The 15,056-nt window shown below is 37.2% G+C and overlaps 1 protein-coding gene across 6 annotated transcripts in view; it reads right to left on the bottom strand.

Annotated features, from left to right (window-relative positions):
* Positions 1-11,892: 11,892 nt before the first annotated feature.
* LOC123311994 (T-box transcription factor TBX20-like) overlaps positions 11,893-15,056 on the bottom strand; it is a 60,578-nt gene continuing 57,414 nt past the window's right edge. For 2 of the 6 annotated variants that reach the window (XM_044896156.1, XM_044896157.1), the window contains exons 5-6: positions 13,131-13,207; positions 11,893-13,090 (exon numbers count right to left, since the gene is read on the bottom strand). In XM_044896156.1, the coding sequence (XP_044752091.1) occupies positions 12,616-13,090; positions 13,131-13,207 (552 nt within the window). In that variant the 3' untranslated portion in view covers positions 11,893-12,615. The remainder of the gene's footprint in view (positions 13,091-13,130; positions 13,208-15,056) is intronic. The other 4 variants (XM_044896158.1, XM_044896159.1, XM_044896160.1 and 1 more) reach the window with 2 other exon arrangements.

The following is a 15,056-nucleotide window of genomic DNA, read 5'->3' as shown; positions in this document are numbered from 1 at the left end:
ATGACTTAGACTATTGATTAGGATTTATATACCATGCTTCAGAGTTCGGATATAACCCTATGAAACAACAAAATAAATGAATCAGATCCGTGTAGCCGTTTGATTTGTACAACAACATGAAACAACAACAACCTTGTTTCATGACATATCTTATATCCCAATATCCCACGTATCCAGAAAAATTACACATGCACAAAGTGAAACACATGTACAGGACACTAGAAAGTTTTAGAGCCATAAAAAACGCGCTTTTACTCTCCTGTATCCTGTATTCGTTAATTTTTCCTGTCAATTCAAACGCTCTGGTCACGGCAAACTAAAACTAACTAAAAAAGGAATTAATTGTTGAACTAACCGAAAAGACGCTACACAAACTGATAAGTTTGTCCCTTCACTCATAAATGATAAGAAACAAAGAAATCTGCAAAGGGGATAATTGTTATATCAATAACATATTTATTGACCTTTGAACTTATCACTCATGAAATAAGCAAGATTTTCGTCCACATTTTTCTACCCTCTCGATATTTGGAATTCGATGAGTCACTTCCATATTTAAACCACCTACCACACTCCATTGCAGCTAATTGCTACTGACACCGCATCATACAAGTCGGCAGGTTACAATTTCTTCCTGAATGATGTCTATGCGGTGGTCTAGAATAATGTCATGTACCACTTAGGTCCGCTAATACTGATACCATCGCAGCCTTCAACCTTTTATAAATTGCAAGCTGCCTCGCAAGGAAATATTCGCAATCAGGGTTGGCCTGATGTGGTTGGTAGATATTAACTGTAGAAATCAAAAGAGCGTTGGACATACGGTCAATTGATCCAGTATTTCTTTAAGAACTATGTGCTGTCTTTCTTCAAATCTCACTATACTGGCAAAAATCACTCTTTTCTTCTAGATTTGATCCTTTAACTTCAAGGCTTTTATGGACAATACAGTTAATTCGAATGTTGGGAAATTCCGGGGCCTTTTTGGAGCTGCTCCACCCCTGCACCTTTGAACTCAATTTGCAGTGATCCAGTGATACGTAGTCGTGAAACTTACATCATTTATAACGCCATTTTTAACATGTGTCATGGCATTTTATTGTGCCTGAACATGAACACCAGGTAAATTAAAAATGTTAAAGTAATCGGTGGGTAACTTCAGCATGCACGGTGACTGGGCAGAAAGACCTACCTTGGTTGGAAACCTCGTGAAAATTCATTGACATCGGCTGAAATATCAAGTGACTGCGGAGTGGTCGAATCTGAAGATAAGATCTACACGAAAAGGCTTTCATAATGAGAAATAATGAGGTGGATGGCATGGAACAAGGCCCGCGATGATTGAGGTTGTTAATTAAGATTTTTTTTCGTTATTTGCATAGTACAAGCTGGTTGAGGATGGTGTTTTTTTACGGGATGGTAGAGAAAGTTTTTGAGTGATGTTCAATGATGTGAGGTATCAGGAATTCAAACTCTATAAAAAAAAATCTGGTAATTTCTATCTGAAATTAGTTACGAAGATTTCACTGTCGAATACACCCGTCCGAAACACTTTCGCAAATCGAGAAGATTAATTATTAAACAAGATGAAAAGACAAAAATCTTTAATTTGTGGGAACTTAAGCAACCCTAGAGAGTTGCAAGTATTTTGACTGACTACTCTGATTACTTTAAAAAAATGGTTTATATCTTCATAATATAAAAGAAAGCTGTAAACTATGAAGAAACGTTATAAATAGTATTGATGGCAAAACCAATTACATTCTTGATTGACATCCCATTTTTCATCTAGACTGATAAACGATTAATCTATCTTATTGTTTGTTCTTCATTTCTTGTCTAGCCCACAAGAACTGCTTTCACAACCAGCATCGCCAAGCCCATTTCCGAACATCTTTTAATGCTCAATTATGATGATAAAAGGTCAGATAATGCAGTCTCCCTAATTCCTCCATATCTCCGAGATAGGAACGAGCAGGAACGTTTATCAAATTACCCCCCTGATAAGATAAAAACATAAAAAGCTATGGCTCAATTACGACGCAAGGCTCTTATAGGAGTGGCCGGTACAGCGTTTCATTTCACGGTAGATTAATATTAGATAAGTTATGGATAATTCGAAAGGGTGATAGATTTCCCAGGGGTAAACGGGTATCGGCGGGCCATGACAGGGTGAGATGGCGTATCTTGGGGGCACGCGTGTACGCCTGCAGAAATCAGCTCCTTGACGCCTCGTCGACAGTAGCGGCGCCAGTGGCGTTCAGTTGGATTTCCCGTAGTAATAACCCAAGGACATTGATAATTGTTCGAAAAGTAATAAAAGTAATAGTTGGGGAGCCGAAGAGGGAAATTCGGGATTTACTCGAGAGTGTTAGATTAATATAAGGGGACATACCTTGGACCCTGTAGAGTACCTCTACCAAAAATTGAAAAATTAGACCTGTATATAAGGGGAATTGTCTAGGACAGCCTGCCAGAATAGTAAAAAAAAAAAAAACGATCATTTTACATACTCGAGAGTGTCAGATTAAGATATATGTGGTTAATTACATGTTGAAAAGTATATATTCTCTTAATCTGACAATTTAAGCCTGTCGAAAATGTGTGGGAGGTTGCCAAAGTTGCAAAAAAAAAAACGTCACGTGTACATTCTCGAGCGCGGTGACGTTTTTTCATATTTTTAAGCTAATGATTCAAGAATAACAGAAAAATATAATCTGACAGTTTTAGCAAGCCGAAACAATAAAAATTGACCATAAAGGTCACAAAAATCAGTTTTTTTGAATTATCTCCTCCCCTGGACTTCTAATATTTTTCGCATTCAGTATAAAAGTTGTAGAGCATAACATTTTCTACAAATTTTGTCCTAAGCAATTTTTTCTACGTTCAAACGTTTTTGAGATATATGGCGATTAATGCGAGATGTTTAGCGATACATGCTGAAGCGAAAATTCACTCGTTGGAAAATACAACATTCTAAGGTTCAGTCAGAGACAACACTAAAATTTTCGTGACTCATTTCGAAATTGTCATCATAGAAATACCTTGTCATTTTGACAATTGGGTGATTGTAGTTTAGACTGGGATTCTACATTGACCTTGCCCTTTCGCATGTGTGGCTAAGCTCCTCGCCCTCATCGCCCTCCAACTCGAGAACGGTTAAGAGTATGTAAAATTGCTTCAGACAAAAGTTGTGTAGAATTTTATTATCTACAACTTTCATAATGAATACAAAAACGATTAGAGGTACAGGCAGGGGAATATTAAAAAAAAAAGCATTTTCAACATCTTCAAAGTGCCAGATTAAGAAAATCCCCCTTGACTAGTATCAGATTAATGAGTCAACACGTCTACAACACTGAGATTCCATCTGTATGAAAATCTGACACGCTCGACTTTGTACAAGTAACGATTTTTTTTCACATTTTCAAACGACTGCTGTGACCTTCCATCACGTCCAAATTGTCAGTCTCTTGAAAATTAGCTTCCTTTGGGCCCAATTAACATTCCTCCAAAATTCTGCCACTCTGGAAAAAAATTTTTTTCTCATTTTCAACTCTTCTGTACGGCCAGTCCCACCGCGAAAACTGTCAGATAAGCATGAATTAATTATATTATCAGAGACACGCAAGGCATAAACAGTACCTTGATCTGACACGCTCGAGTATGTACACCCGACGATTTTTTTTACATGTTTGAGACACTGCAGACGCTTTCCCCACCGCTGAAAGTGCATACATCAGAGATCCTTTTTTTCTTTCTACCATCTAATCTTCAAAATCTTGGTCTTCACAACGTTCGAGTAAATCCCGATTTAGCATCGTCGGCTCCCCAACTATAAGAATGGCAGTTCCTAACATAGCAGACTTCAAAATACAAAAGCATACACATGAATCTGACTGTACGAAACCTGGCTTCAATTGTGAAATTCGAATTTCATTCAATAACGACAAAACAACTGATTTTGAAGGATGAAATGTTTGGGACACCGTAACTAGTTTTTGACGAGCAATCGATTGGAATTACAAAATTATAGGGTTGTCCTTTGAAAAAAAATGGGATATCATAGTTTTATTGAGGCACACTTTGTAGCCCTGTTTCAGACCCCCTGTATAATAGTTCCTCATAAGTTATACAAAAAACAGTATCAGCGTACTTTCTTTTGTGCCACTTTTGTAAAATAAATTCTTACAACAAAGATATATGGACATTAATAAATAAATTTCAAAAAATTTGATAATCAGGCTATAATTCGAAAATCGCTTGAGTGGTTGCGCATATCGTGCATCAAACCAGGGTAGAATTGAACGTAGAATTCAAATATGCATAAATATACAAGGTGTTGCATTTGAAATAACGAAGTTACATTCGTTTCTGGTGAAACCGGAAGTAGATTGCGCTTGAAAATATTTTACAATTCAAGTTCATGTACTCTAAAACGAAAATCCAAAATCTTGAATCTATATTTCAATTCTTCCTCGGATACGTCTAATGAAACACTCAAAAAAAATCACCCTGTATACATGTTGATCACATGTACCTACGCCAATTCTTCAGTTCTTCAGCAGTGTATCTATGTACATCATGATTGTCATTTTGGTGAGAAACATCTCATCTCATCTTCCACCCTCTCCAGCCACTGTTCCTTCCAGCATTGCCCGCCACTGTTTCCGGCAACGCGATAGAGTGTAAAGTTGAAACTATTAACGTCTTATCTGGAAGCTCAGAAATTGCCGCCGTATTTCGGGCGTATCTATAATGCATCGGGCAGAGAGCACACCATCAAGAGATTGCCCAGAAGAGGTGAGGACTCTGCTCTTCCCTCCACGATATGGCATCTCTTGCCGCAAATTCCCTAGGAATATTTCAGCGTTAGTGCGGGATAAGTCCGTTCGGACTTTATTGCCTTGCCGATCCCCTTAACGTATGCGATTGCTGTTAACGTTCGCCTGTGAAAATTGGTCCTTTGAGCTTGCGCCTTCGGAATTTTCTCTCCACATCTTCCTCCATTCGCTCTAAAAACTGAATGAGATGCTGGGGAATCACGTTCTTGATTTATTCTTCTTTCTTTCGGCAGGGTGAAACATAATTAATTTTGTTCCTCGAGGAGTTTCCCTCTTGGCGATAGTGTATTCGCTTTGTGCATAATTACCTAGATGATAATGATGAACTTGGTGAAGATGGAAAAACGTTGATGAAGAACGTTATCAAATTAGAGTGTAACAAGAAAATATTCCTTATTTTCTGCGACTCTAACACCTAAGGTCTCTATACCCCTGTCTCTGTAGAGACAGCTATTTTAGTGAAAGCATTCCAATCAAAAGACCTGATTTTGATGGAGGCGATAGAGCCAGAAAGGGATGAAAAACCCCAAAGATACAGCAACGACATTCATCACATATAAGGATCCTCTTGAGAGATCAGATTCCCTGATATACAGGGTGTGTTAAGCCTGGGTTCTCAGACCTAGTTATTCCTATCTTATTTGTTGAGTTTCCTTTGGTACCATTGCTAAATCGTCTAAGAATCGCAGGGTGCTTTGATCGCACCCTATCGGAATGTATTGCTGTATTTTAGGCGTCACATTTCTAGGATTATTCTCACACATCTTTCGGTTGCAAATATTATTGCCTGAAAGCCGCTTGGACAGCAGACTAGCAATAGGGAGCAGTCCAAAATACTCCTGGGCTACTCCCTGTCGTTGTTCCTCAACCATCTGTATTACCATTTGATAATATTTCTTTTGCAGATTTAGGGGATAGGTTCCTTTTCCTAATGCTTTTTTTCTTTATTGTCTCGTCAGTGGGAAAAAAGGCAGATGAGATGTAGGTACTTTATCGAGGGAACTAGCCCTGCATCTAATCACCTAGCAACGTCATCGGCTCCTTACTAAGGAAAAACTGAGGCCCGTTTGCACCAATCCCCCTTAAAATGAGTACTTGACTAAGCGTAGTTAATGGACGCTTAATACTATTGCCAGTTGCACGACTGCGGCTTAACAGAATCTTAAGTAAGGGGCCCTTAAGTTTTGATATCTAGTGATATTTCAGTTTTTTATTTTGGTGCAACTTCATTCTTGTCTAATAAAGCCTTTTCATTGGTTGGCCGGTTGCCGATGATCGTTGTCATTTCATTAACCTAACTTTATTGTCCTGTCAGTCAGTGTCAATTAAACTATTATATTATTATCAGAGTGACAACTTTTTGTTGCTGAATTAGCATTATTATTGATAATGAAATGGATTGTCAAATAAAAGGTACTTGACGTTATTAGAAAAACTACTGCAGTTTTTCAGCCATTTCATGAGTTAGAATTTAGGTTAGAATCCCGCCCTTGAATACCTAAGTGGTCATTACAAGAGCGCTTAAATTTAAGGCTAGCTTTTTCCATTTAAATGTCACTTAACAGTTGGTGCAGCGTAATTTAAGTTAAGGGTTCATTTTAAGGGACACTTAACACTAAGTACGTTCGGTGCAAACGGGTCTGATTCATTTTATTTCAGAAATATTACTTCTTTCTTCATAAGTAGGGCACCCTTCTTGCCCTTTTTTTTCTAGCTTGAAAGCATCCTTCTCCAAATGAGTTAAAATAAGATGGCTTATTCCTTAGAACAGATGACTATCTTCGTGATCATATAAATAAAAATACATATTTCTTCTGAAGAGAAGATTATTTTACACGACTTCCTTGAGTACCATAAAAGTTATACCCAGCTAAACCCATAACACGATATCTGATTGTACTAAATGAAACTACCAAAGTATCGATATCCAATTTCATTAAAGGCAATCAATCAAAGACATCGTTCATTTCGAGAGGAATCCGTGGACTGTTGAGATATGATGCGTTAGTATAACACGGCTTCTCAGCTGGAAATACATAAATATTCTGTGCTTGATTGATGGTCTGGATTGTCCCGAATTTCATGGGTAATACAGAGCCGACCCGAGAAGAGGAGTTCTCTAAAGGTGGTCCGAATGTTTTAACGGACATTTCGGAGAACTGACATTACTTCACTGAAAGTTTGTAAAATACAGTATGTTACATAGGTTCCTATTGGAGAATCGATGATTAGAAATTGAAAAAGTAGAGATTAGTTTTGAAAAATGAAATATTCAAATTAAGGAATATAAAAAACCCACTTTGGATAAGGCAGAATAAAAAGAAAAATAGAATGCCCAATGAATTTCAAATTGTGTCCAGTTGACTGTAATATTTTTACTATATTCATCAATTAAAAATGCTTTTCTGATATCATTCAGATTATGATTATTTTTTGCTAACAATTTCATATAAAGAATTTTAGAGCAATATTTTTACTTGCCCTATTTTTGTTGACCCCTCTAATGAAGTTTAATTTTTTGTTAAAAAGTCAGCCTCATTCGATCATTTTTTATCTCCTTTTGGATCAAATCAACAAATCAATTCCAATTCAGTTTTTATTCCTTTCTCAGTTCTTAAAAACGATGTAGCACCGTGAAAATTACCCTGAATTCGAAGATCAAGAGTACCAACTCTTGATACTTTTTGCTATTAGTACCGATGAGCCATCGACGTGAATTTACTAATTTTTGGCATATGAGGGACATGCCGTTTCTAAATCTAACAGGTGGTTACAAAAGGGGATGTCCATTCATTTTGATTCATCCTGATTTCAATTTATTCAGTATTTAATAGCGATTCTGATACTGATTAATTCTATTTTGCGTATTCATATGCTGGATTTTTCTGCTTACACCTTGTTAAAAATCCTCTAGTGAACCATCAAGGTACGTAGCACGTCTAACTAACTGTGAGATACCTATATATTTTTGGAACAGTAATCACCATGAGGAAAAAAAAGAGATATTGAAGGATGCTGGTGCTTGCAGAATCAGTACGGCACTGTGGTGTTAGAGAGCAACAGAAGACAGAAGACAGTCTAGTGCGAGGTTTGATTGATGAAGACCACCAGATGAAGAAATGTCTTCGGGACATATATTGACTAAAGATAATTATAGTTTCTTGTAACTGCAATCGGTCGTATATGGTTTCGACATCGCTCCCACATGACTGTATGTTATTTCCAATGAAATTGGACATGGACACGCTGAGTTGCGATCGATAACACCATGAGATAATTTGATGTTGTTCTTTGGTTATTGTTTGGTTAATATTGTGCTTCGGACATCGGGAATCAGCATTGAGCAAATAGGGAAATTGATATCGTGATATAATATCCTAGTGTAGTAAAAACGAATATATTGTTTTATAGTCACGTCAATGTAATGGAAACGGAATTGAAATACATGAACACCTTCAGATGCAATCACAAACAGCCTGGAGATAGTTTAATTCATATATCAATTTGAATTTATCTATCTCTAGCTCCTTTTTTAATGTTTGGATATGCAACAATTCTATTTTTAATCAGGGAAAATTGAATTTTGAGACTTGATTTTGATCATCTTCTTAATAAATTCTTACAACAGCGACCAAAACGTCTTTTAGTTCACCGCATGATGCACAGGATTTGGAGTTTTGTTATTTATTCGGTCTGGTCCTTTATACCCTCGTGTTTGCAAAGGGCTTTTGGTTTCTTTCTCCAATACGAGCTCAGGATAAGCCCTTTAACAGCATCTCTTACGGCAACACTTGAGAATAGCCCAGCAGAAAATGATGAGTTCAGATTATGTGTCAGGAAACGCCAGATTACTTGGTTCAGCAATTCCTCGCCAATGTCGGTACCCTCAAAAAATTCTTCGAACCAGAAAATTGTAGGAGCCAGGACTTAGGCTCCTCAAATAGGTACATCACAAATACTGGAGTTCATTAGAACTGGAACTGGAGCACGAGCTATAGGCAACATGGTGTCGAGAGCAGCTCTGAGGGCACAACAATGCAGTTCGACCCCTTTTAAAATGTTGTAGATTAAAGGGGGTTGCAATGTACTACTTCCTTAAGATTCTGGTTAGATATCTGCAATGGTTACAGAGGGTAAAATCAAATTTGAGCTAGTAAAAATTGGACCAATTGCGAAGTGAAAAGTTGCTAAGTTGTTTGGTACAATGGGCCCAGATCAGCAATCTGTTCAAAACTCCGTAGAAACTATTTACTTTAATAACGCAGATGACAGCTGTAGACACGGTTAGCACTAACATACGTCATGCAAAATACCATTTCTCTGCCAGACAGATAATCGCTTTATAATTACATACACAAGAAGCACAGCACTCCTGAAAAGTACCAGCGAAATCTAGAAATTATTCAGAATTGATTGCTGTGAAATGGGCATAATGAACACCGCGAAGAATCTCAAAAGTCCATCAGAAACAAGTCTAATGGTTGAATGAGATTAATTCAATTAGGCTGGGTTGTCTCGCACCTGCTAAATTCCATCGTCCAGAGTCGTAGATTCTGTTTGGCAAAGAGGCATTTGAGAGCTGAAAACACCGCCAAAAAATGATACCAGACAGAATTTTCGAGTAAATAAGAATGGACTTGTAGAAGACAGAAGTTGTGGAATGAATTTTTGCTATTTGGCGATTTTCAACGACTTAATGCTCAGTTGAAATAAGCATTCTTGATTCGTCCAAAGCATTCCCTACACATGATTCATAAGCTGGAGCATTGTCACCATGAACTTCCATCTCCTGCCAATGCCATATATAGTAAACACATGATCTAACCTATTCAACACAATAAGAAACAAGTTTTATGCATGATATCCAAAAAGCGATAAAAACTGAGTAATATGGACTGATGTTTTTCCTCTCTGAAACTACCAAAATCAGCTGTATAGACATTAATAACAGTCAAAGCAATTTTTTTTAACGGGCAGAACTAATTTGTACTCTCAATACTCTCCAGGTTTCTCTTCAAAGCATCCATTCGGCAATGTATATTTTATCAATCCCACTCTCTATCGTTGGTTCATTCCGAAGACTTTATTAGGATAATCACTTCGACATTCGTAACCAGCTTGTTGGTAATTAAGCAGTTCGACTTTGGAAATCGAGTTCTGTCACGTTAAATGACTTGGAACGGGTCGCAACTGGTCCCCTGATCCCGAATTAACGGACTACACAGATGGAATTCCTATAGACCGTCTACCATCCGAAATATGGCCTTCTTTCTGACTATTTCATGGAGGGTTCATTTCGTTTTTCGCTCGAATGTTCTGAAGTGATTTATGTGGAAGAAGTGTCGTTGAGCCTTTGATAGAACAGAGTGCGGATGTTTTTTTTTATGCAATTGGATGGTGGATATCAGCTATGATAGATCAATTTATATTTTCATTTCAAAGCAATGCGTGACATAAGCAAATGTAGAAGGTAATACCTACATCAAAATACGAAAAACTAACAATAATATACCTCATTACGTCGTCCTAAAAAGTAGTAAAAAGAGGCGTAGGGAGATTTAATATAGTAACGAAGAAACTAAGCATTTAGTATAAAGTCAACATGGAATTAACCCTGTGAGCTTTGACTCGTACACATACTTTAACAGTAGATTCTTGAGGCCAAAAGAAACACTTTTTTTCTTCATCATTTTTTCCGAATCGGCTCGGTTGTAAAGATACAGGCTGTTGAACAAACATAAAACTGTTATTGTTAGTTCCATCTCACAAACGGTTTTATCGAAAGAAATGAATTTCGAAATATAATTTTTCATTTATTTCATGAATTTTTTTCGATTGCAAGATATCATCCACGTCATATTTTCTCGTATAATGTGCCGTTTTTGAGTGAATTGATGTTCAAAAATTAAAAAGTATCTGTGAAATTTTAAAAATTGGGAATTTTGGCTGAATACTACTCTGTGTAGAAGATCCACAGATTTCTAGTGTCATAGATTTAGCTAGTTATTCTGAAGGTAATTTTGTTATTCCAGGGGTGGCACAGCTCATTCTCAAGAATCTACTGTTAAAATATTTTTACGAGTCAAAGACTCACCCTGTATACGACACGTATATTTCGCAAAAATTGACGAGCAGCACACAAAAATTGAAAATCTTAAATGTAATTTCAGCGTTGTCTTGAATAATACGACGCAGTATTTAAGCTATTGTGACTGTTCAATTTCATCTTAATAATGGGTATGCAAAGATTCATAAAACAGAATATCTTCTAGTCGAGTTAAAGTCCCACCCCTTTCCTGATATTTGCATTTGGAGATGTAGCCAAGAGAATACCCTAAGTATTTACTTCGACGAACTAAAAAACAGAAGAGAAATGTTCAGGGCAAGTCTTTGAGTCGTACGAAAGTTTTAACAGTAAATTCTTGAGTTAAAAAAAAAATACTTTTTTCTATACCATTTTTTCCGATTCGGCCCTGATAAAAAGATATAGCCTTTTAAGGTTTTCATAATGAGCTATGCCACCCCTGGAGAAACAAAATTCCCTTCATAATAAGTAGCTTAATCTGTGACACTACACATCTGTGGATCTTTAAGAGTTGCAGTCGGTCAAAGAACTAAATTTTTGGAATTCCGCAGATATTTTTTATTTTTGAACATCAAATTACTCGACAACGGCACATTATACTAGAAAATATGAAAAATACTTTTATTTTAAGAAACCTTCAAATATTCATTAGAAAGCGTTCAACTTAGTCTCAAGAGTTGGGTTCTTTGAATTTTGAGAGTTTTTTTTATGGTTTTTCAACAGCCTGTATCTTTTAAACCGAGCCGTTTCGAAAATAAATGGTAAAAGAAAATAGTGTCTATTTTGACCTCAAGATTCTACTGTTACAATATTTGTACGAGTCAAAGACTCACCCTGTATATATGATGAAAATACAAGTAGCTGTTTTCTCCTAGACCCAGCCTGCTGACACCACTGCATTTATTTATAAATGCATTTCTCCAACAACCGTATGATTAATGATCGAGGAATGAAACACAAGCATTTCAGTATAGACTTTTATTGAAAGATTTACAATAAGTAGAAGAAGAAACTTCGACATGGTCATTAGGCACGATACTAGTCGAAGATGCTTCGGTACAATTAATAACATCAGAAAAAGGCCGGTTGTTTCACTCGACAACCCGGTTTTTTCCATCTTTCCATTGAGATCGTCAAGGATTAATGACGCTGCTTAATTTTATCGTTGAAAGATACATTTCAAACTTTACACGAAAGTACGGAAGATCCCATATTTAAGCACTTCTTGGAAAAGTACAATGAACAGTTTAACATTAGAATGATTAATTGATTAGTTTGAAATACGATAAAATTAATATTAATTTTTATCTTATCACTTTCATCTTGTGCTCTTTCAAATAAAGAATTCTAGGATATAAATAGATCGTTCTATTATATTTTTTATAATAAATTATATAAGAACTATATACAAATTCACTTTACAAGGTTATGAAATTACTTGGGAGGAATAACACCTTTTTATATACATATTTAAAGCACTTTTATATACATTTCATTCCATTCTGACGGTTAAAGAATCGGGAAAGAGAAATTTTCAGCCGCTAAACAAAATTTCACTGAAGAAGTTTCAAAAATTCAGTTCATTCAATTCTCCAGATTATACACGCACTTCTTAGATATATCGTACACTCAAGTATTCCAAATATACGATTTTCAAATGCCTAAAATTATCACGAAGCATCCCTATTAAGAGGGGCTGCTAGGGGAATCCCGATCATCTCTCAAACTAGTATCGGGGGAAGATCTGGAAGGCTGTGCGTAAGGTGAATATCTGTGCTGCGCCAGAGGTCTGGCTATGGGAGAAATCGGAGAAGCCATGCCCGAGCTACTTGCAGCAGCTAAAATGTTTAGCTGATTCTGATGCTGCGCCGCTAACAAAGACGGTCCCAAACAAGCCCATTGGTTCCATAAGACCCCTGGCGGCATAGGAGATGGCTGGCTACCAGTGGCACCATACAATCCCCCCATCAGCGAACCATAAGGTGAAGCAGCCGCTGCAGCAGCTCGTAGGAAGAGTTGAGATCTAGCCGCCAGCAGCGCTTTTTCCTCGTAGGAGAGGTTGTTGTTGTGTGTGTCCAGCTCGGCGAAGGGTCGTAGGGGGGAGCGAAGATAGTGCTGCTCTGCCAGCATGGACTCCATGGTTTCCCTGGAAACGAAACTACTAAAAATGGGGTAAATACAGAGCTTAAGTGTTTCAGTACCTCTCGAATTCTGTCAGTCTTGAGGAGTCCCGGAAGCCTTTGGCGAAGGGGTTGCTGTCTATCTTCAACTTTGTGATCTGAAACCAGAAACATGAAATTATGAAAAGTCACATTTCGAAAAACCTGCAAACAGTGATGAGAAGAGAGTGTAGTGAGTTGGGTGGAATCATGAATCCCTTTCTCTCATTTGGATTTGAATTGAATAGCGAATATTGTAGATTGTAGATTTCAAGGGGGGATGTTGAAAGATGACGTAAACTGTTGTGTGAAACGTGCAACGTTTTTGGTTGAGTAAAAGTGGTCGTGAAAATCGAGAGTATCTTCAAGAACAGGATGCTCAAAATGATCTATGTCCTCCCCCTCCCATCACGATGCTGCAAACCCGTTTATTTCATCAAAACAAAACAATTAATCGCCTCATCCGGCCGTCTCCGGTATGCCAAAGAAAAAAGGCTTCATTTGAATAAAGACAGGCGCCTTGGAATATGAATTACACGAAAACATATCATCCATTAACTTATCCGAATGAATGCTTCATTGGTGATTTGCGGTAATCCTCTCGGGTTACAGTGCGATGGTGGCAATAAACACATACACAAATGAAAGAATTAAATGAAAGGATTTAGTTATGTGTGGATCGGACGAGAAAGGAGGACTGGTCCGGTAAAGGAGGGTATCGAATACAGGATTTTAAAGAGGTATGAAATCATACTCGTATACAAAATTTACTTTACTGGTTTATTACTCCCAGAATCACTTCCTCGATTTATAAGCGTGTGTTTTCATTCTCCTAAAGATTTCTATGAGAGACATATTATACAGTGCGATACAAACATGTGAAATAAATTTCATATTTCCTATGACTCGGCATCTAATCTAATATTTTATAATACGAGGATATATTGAAAAATTCTCAGCCTACTATAGAACCAAACAAATTTCAATGTCAAAATATTTTATTATTCAACATATTCTCGTCTTAATTGGATACATTTATCACAGCGAACTGCAACACCTCTAGACCTTTCAAAAAAAAATGTTTCTTCTTGCTCTGCACACCAGACTTCCACAGCTTTTATAACCTCCTCGTTGAAAGAAAATTTACGACTTTTTAAACTTTTTTCAGTCGAGGAAAGAGATGATAGTCGGATGGAGCCAAATCTGGTGAATAAGGGGGGTGTTTTAGTAATTCAAACCCTAAATCACCCAAAAGCCTGCAAGGGTAGAAGCATCGAGTTCGATCTGTGCTCGATTTTAAAACGATGTTTACTTCTTAAACCGAATTGTTATTATGGATGAGACTTGAGTACATTTCTACGATCCAGAAACAAAGCAACAATCGATGGAATGGCGACACTCTGGTTCTCCAAGACCTAAGAAAATTTTTGTGTTTTTTGGATAAGGGTAGAATAATAACCGGAGATTACTATTCGACATTACTGACCACTCTACGGGTAGAAATTAAAGCGAAAAGAAGCGGAAAGCTATCCAAAGGTGTTTTGTTTTTGCAGGACAACGCCCCTGCACACAAATCTCATGTTGCCATGCAAAAACAAAACACCTTTGGATAGCTTTCCGCTTCTTTTCGCTTTAATTTCTACCCGTAGAGTGGTCAGTAATGTCGAATAGTAATCTCCGGTTATTGTTCTACCCTTATCCAAAAAAATCAATCATGATTACTCCATGGCAATCCCAAAAAACTGAAGCAAGAACTTTTCCAGCAGATTTTTGGACAAGAAACTTCTTAGGTCTTGGAGAACCAGAGTGTCGCCATTCCATCGATTGTTGCTTTGTTTCTGGATCGTAGAAATGTACCCAAGTCTCATCAATAGGAACAATTCGGTTTAAGAAGTCTATATCGTTTTCAAATCGAGCATAGATCGAACGCGATGCTTATACCCTTGCACGCTTTTGGTCAACATTCAA

Source organism: Coccinella septempunctata, chromosome 4, assembly GCF_907165205.1.
Source record: "Coccinella septempunctata chromosome 4, icCocSept1.1, whole genome shotgun sequence".
Taxonomy (NCBI): Eukaryota; Metazoa; Arthropoda; class Insecta; order Coleoptera; family Coccinellidae; genus Coccinella; species Coccinella septempunctata.
This window is presented reverse-complemented; position numbering and strand designations above follow the sequence as displayed.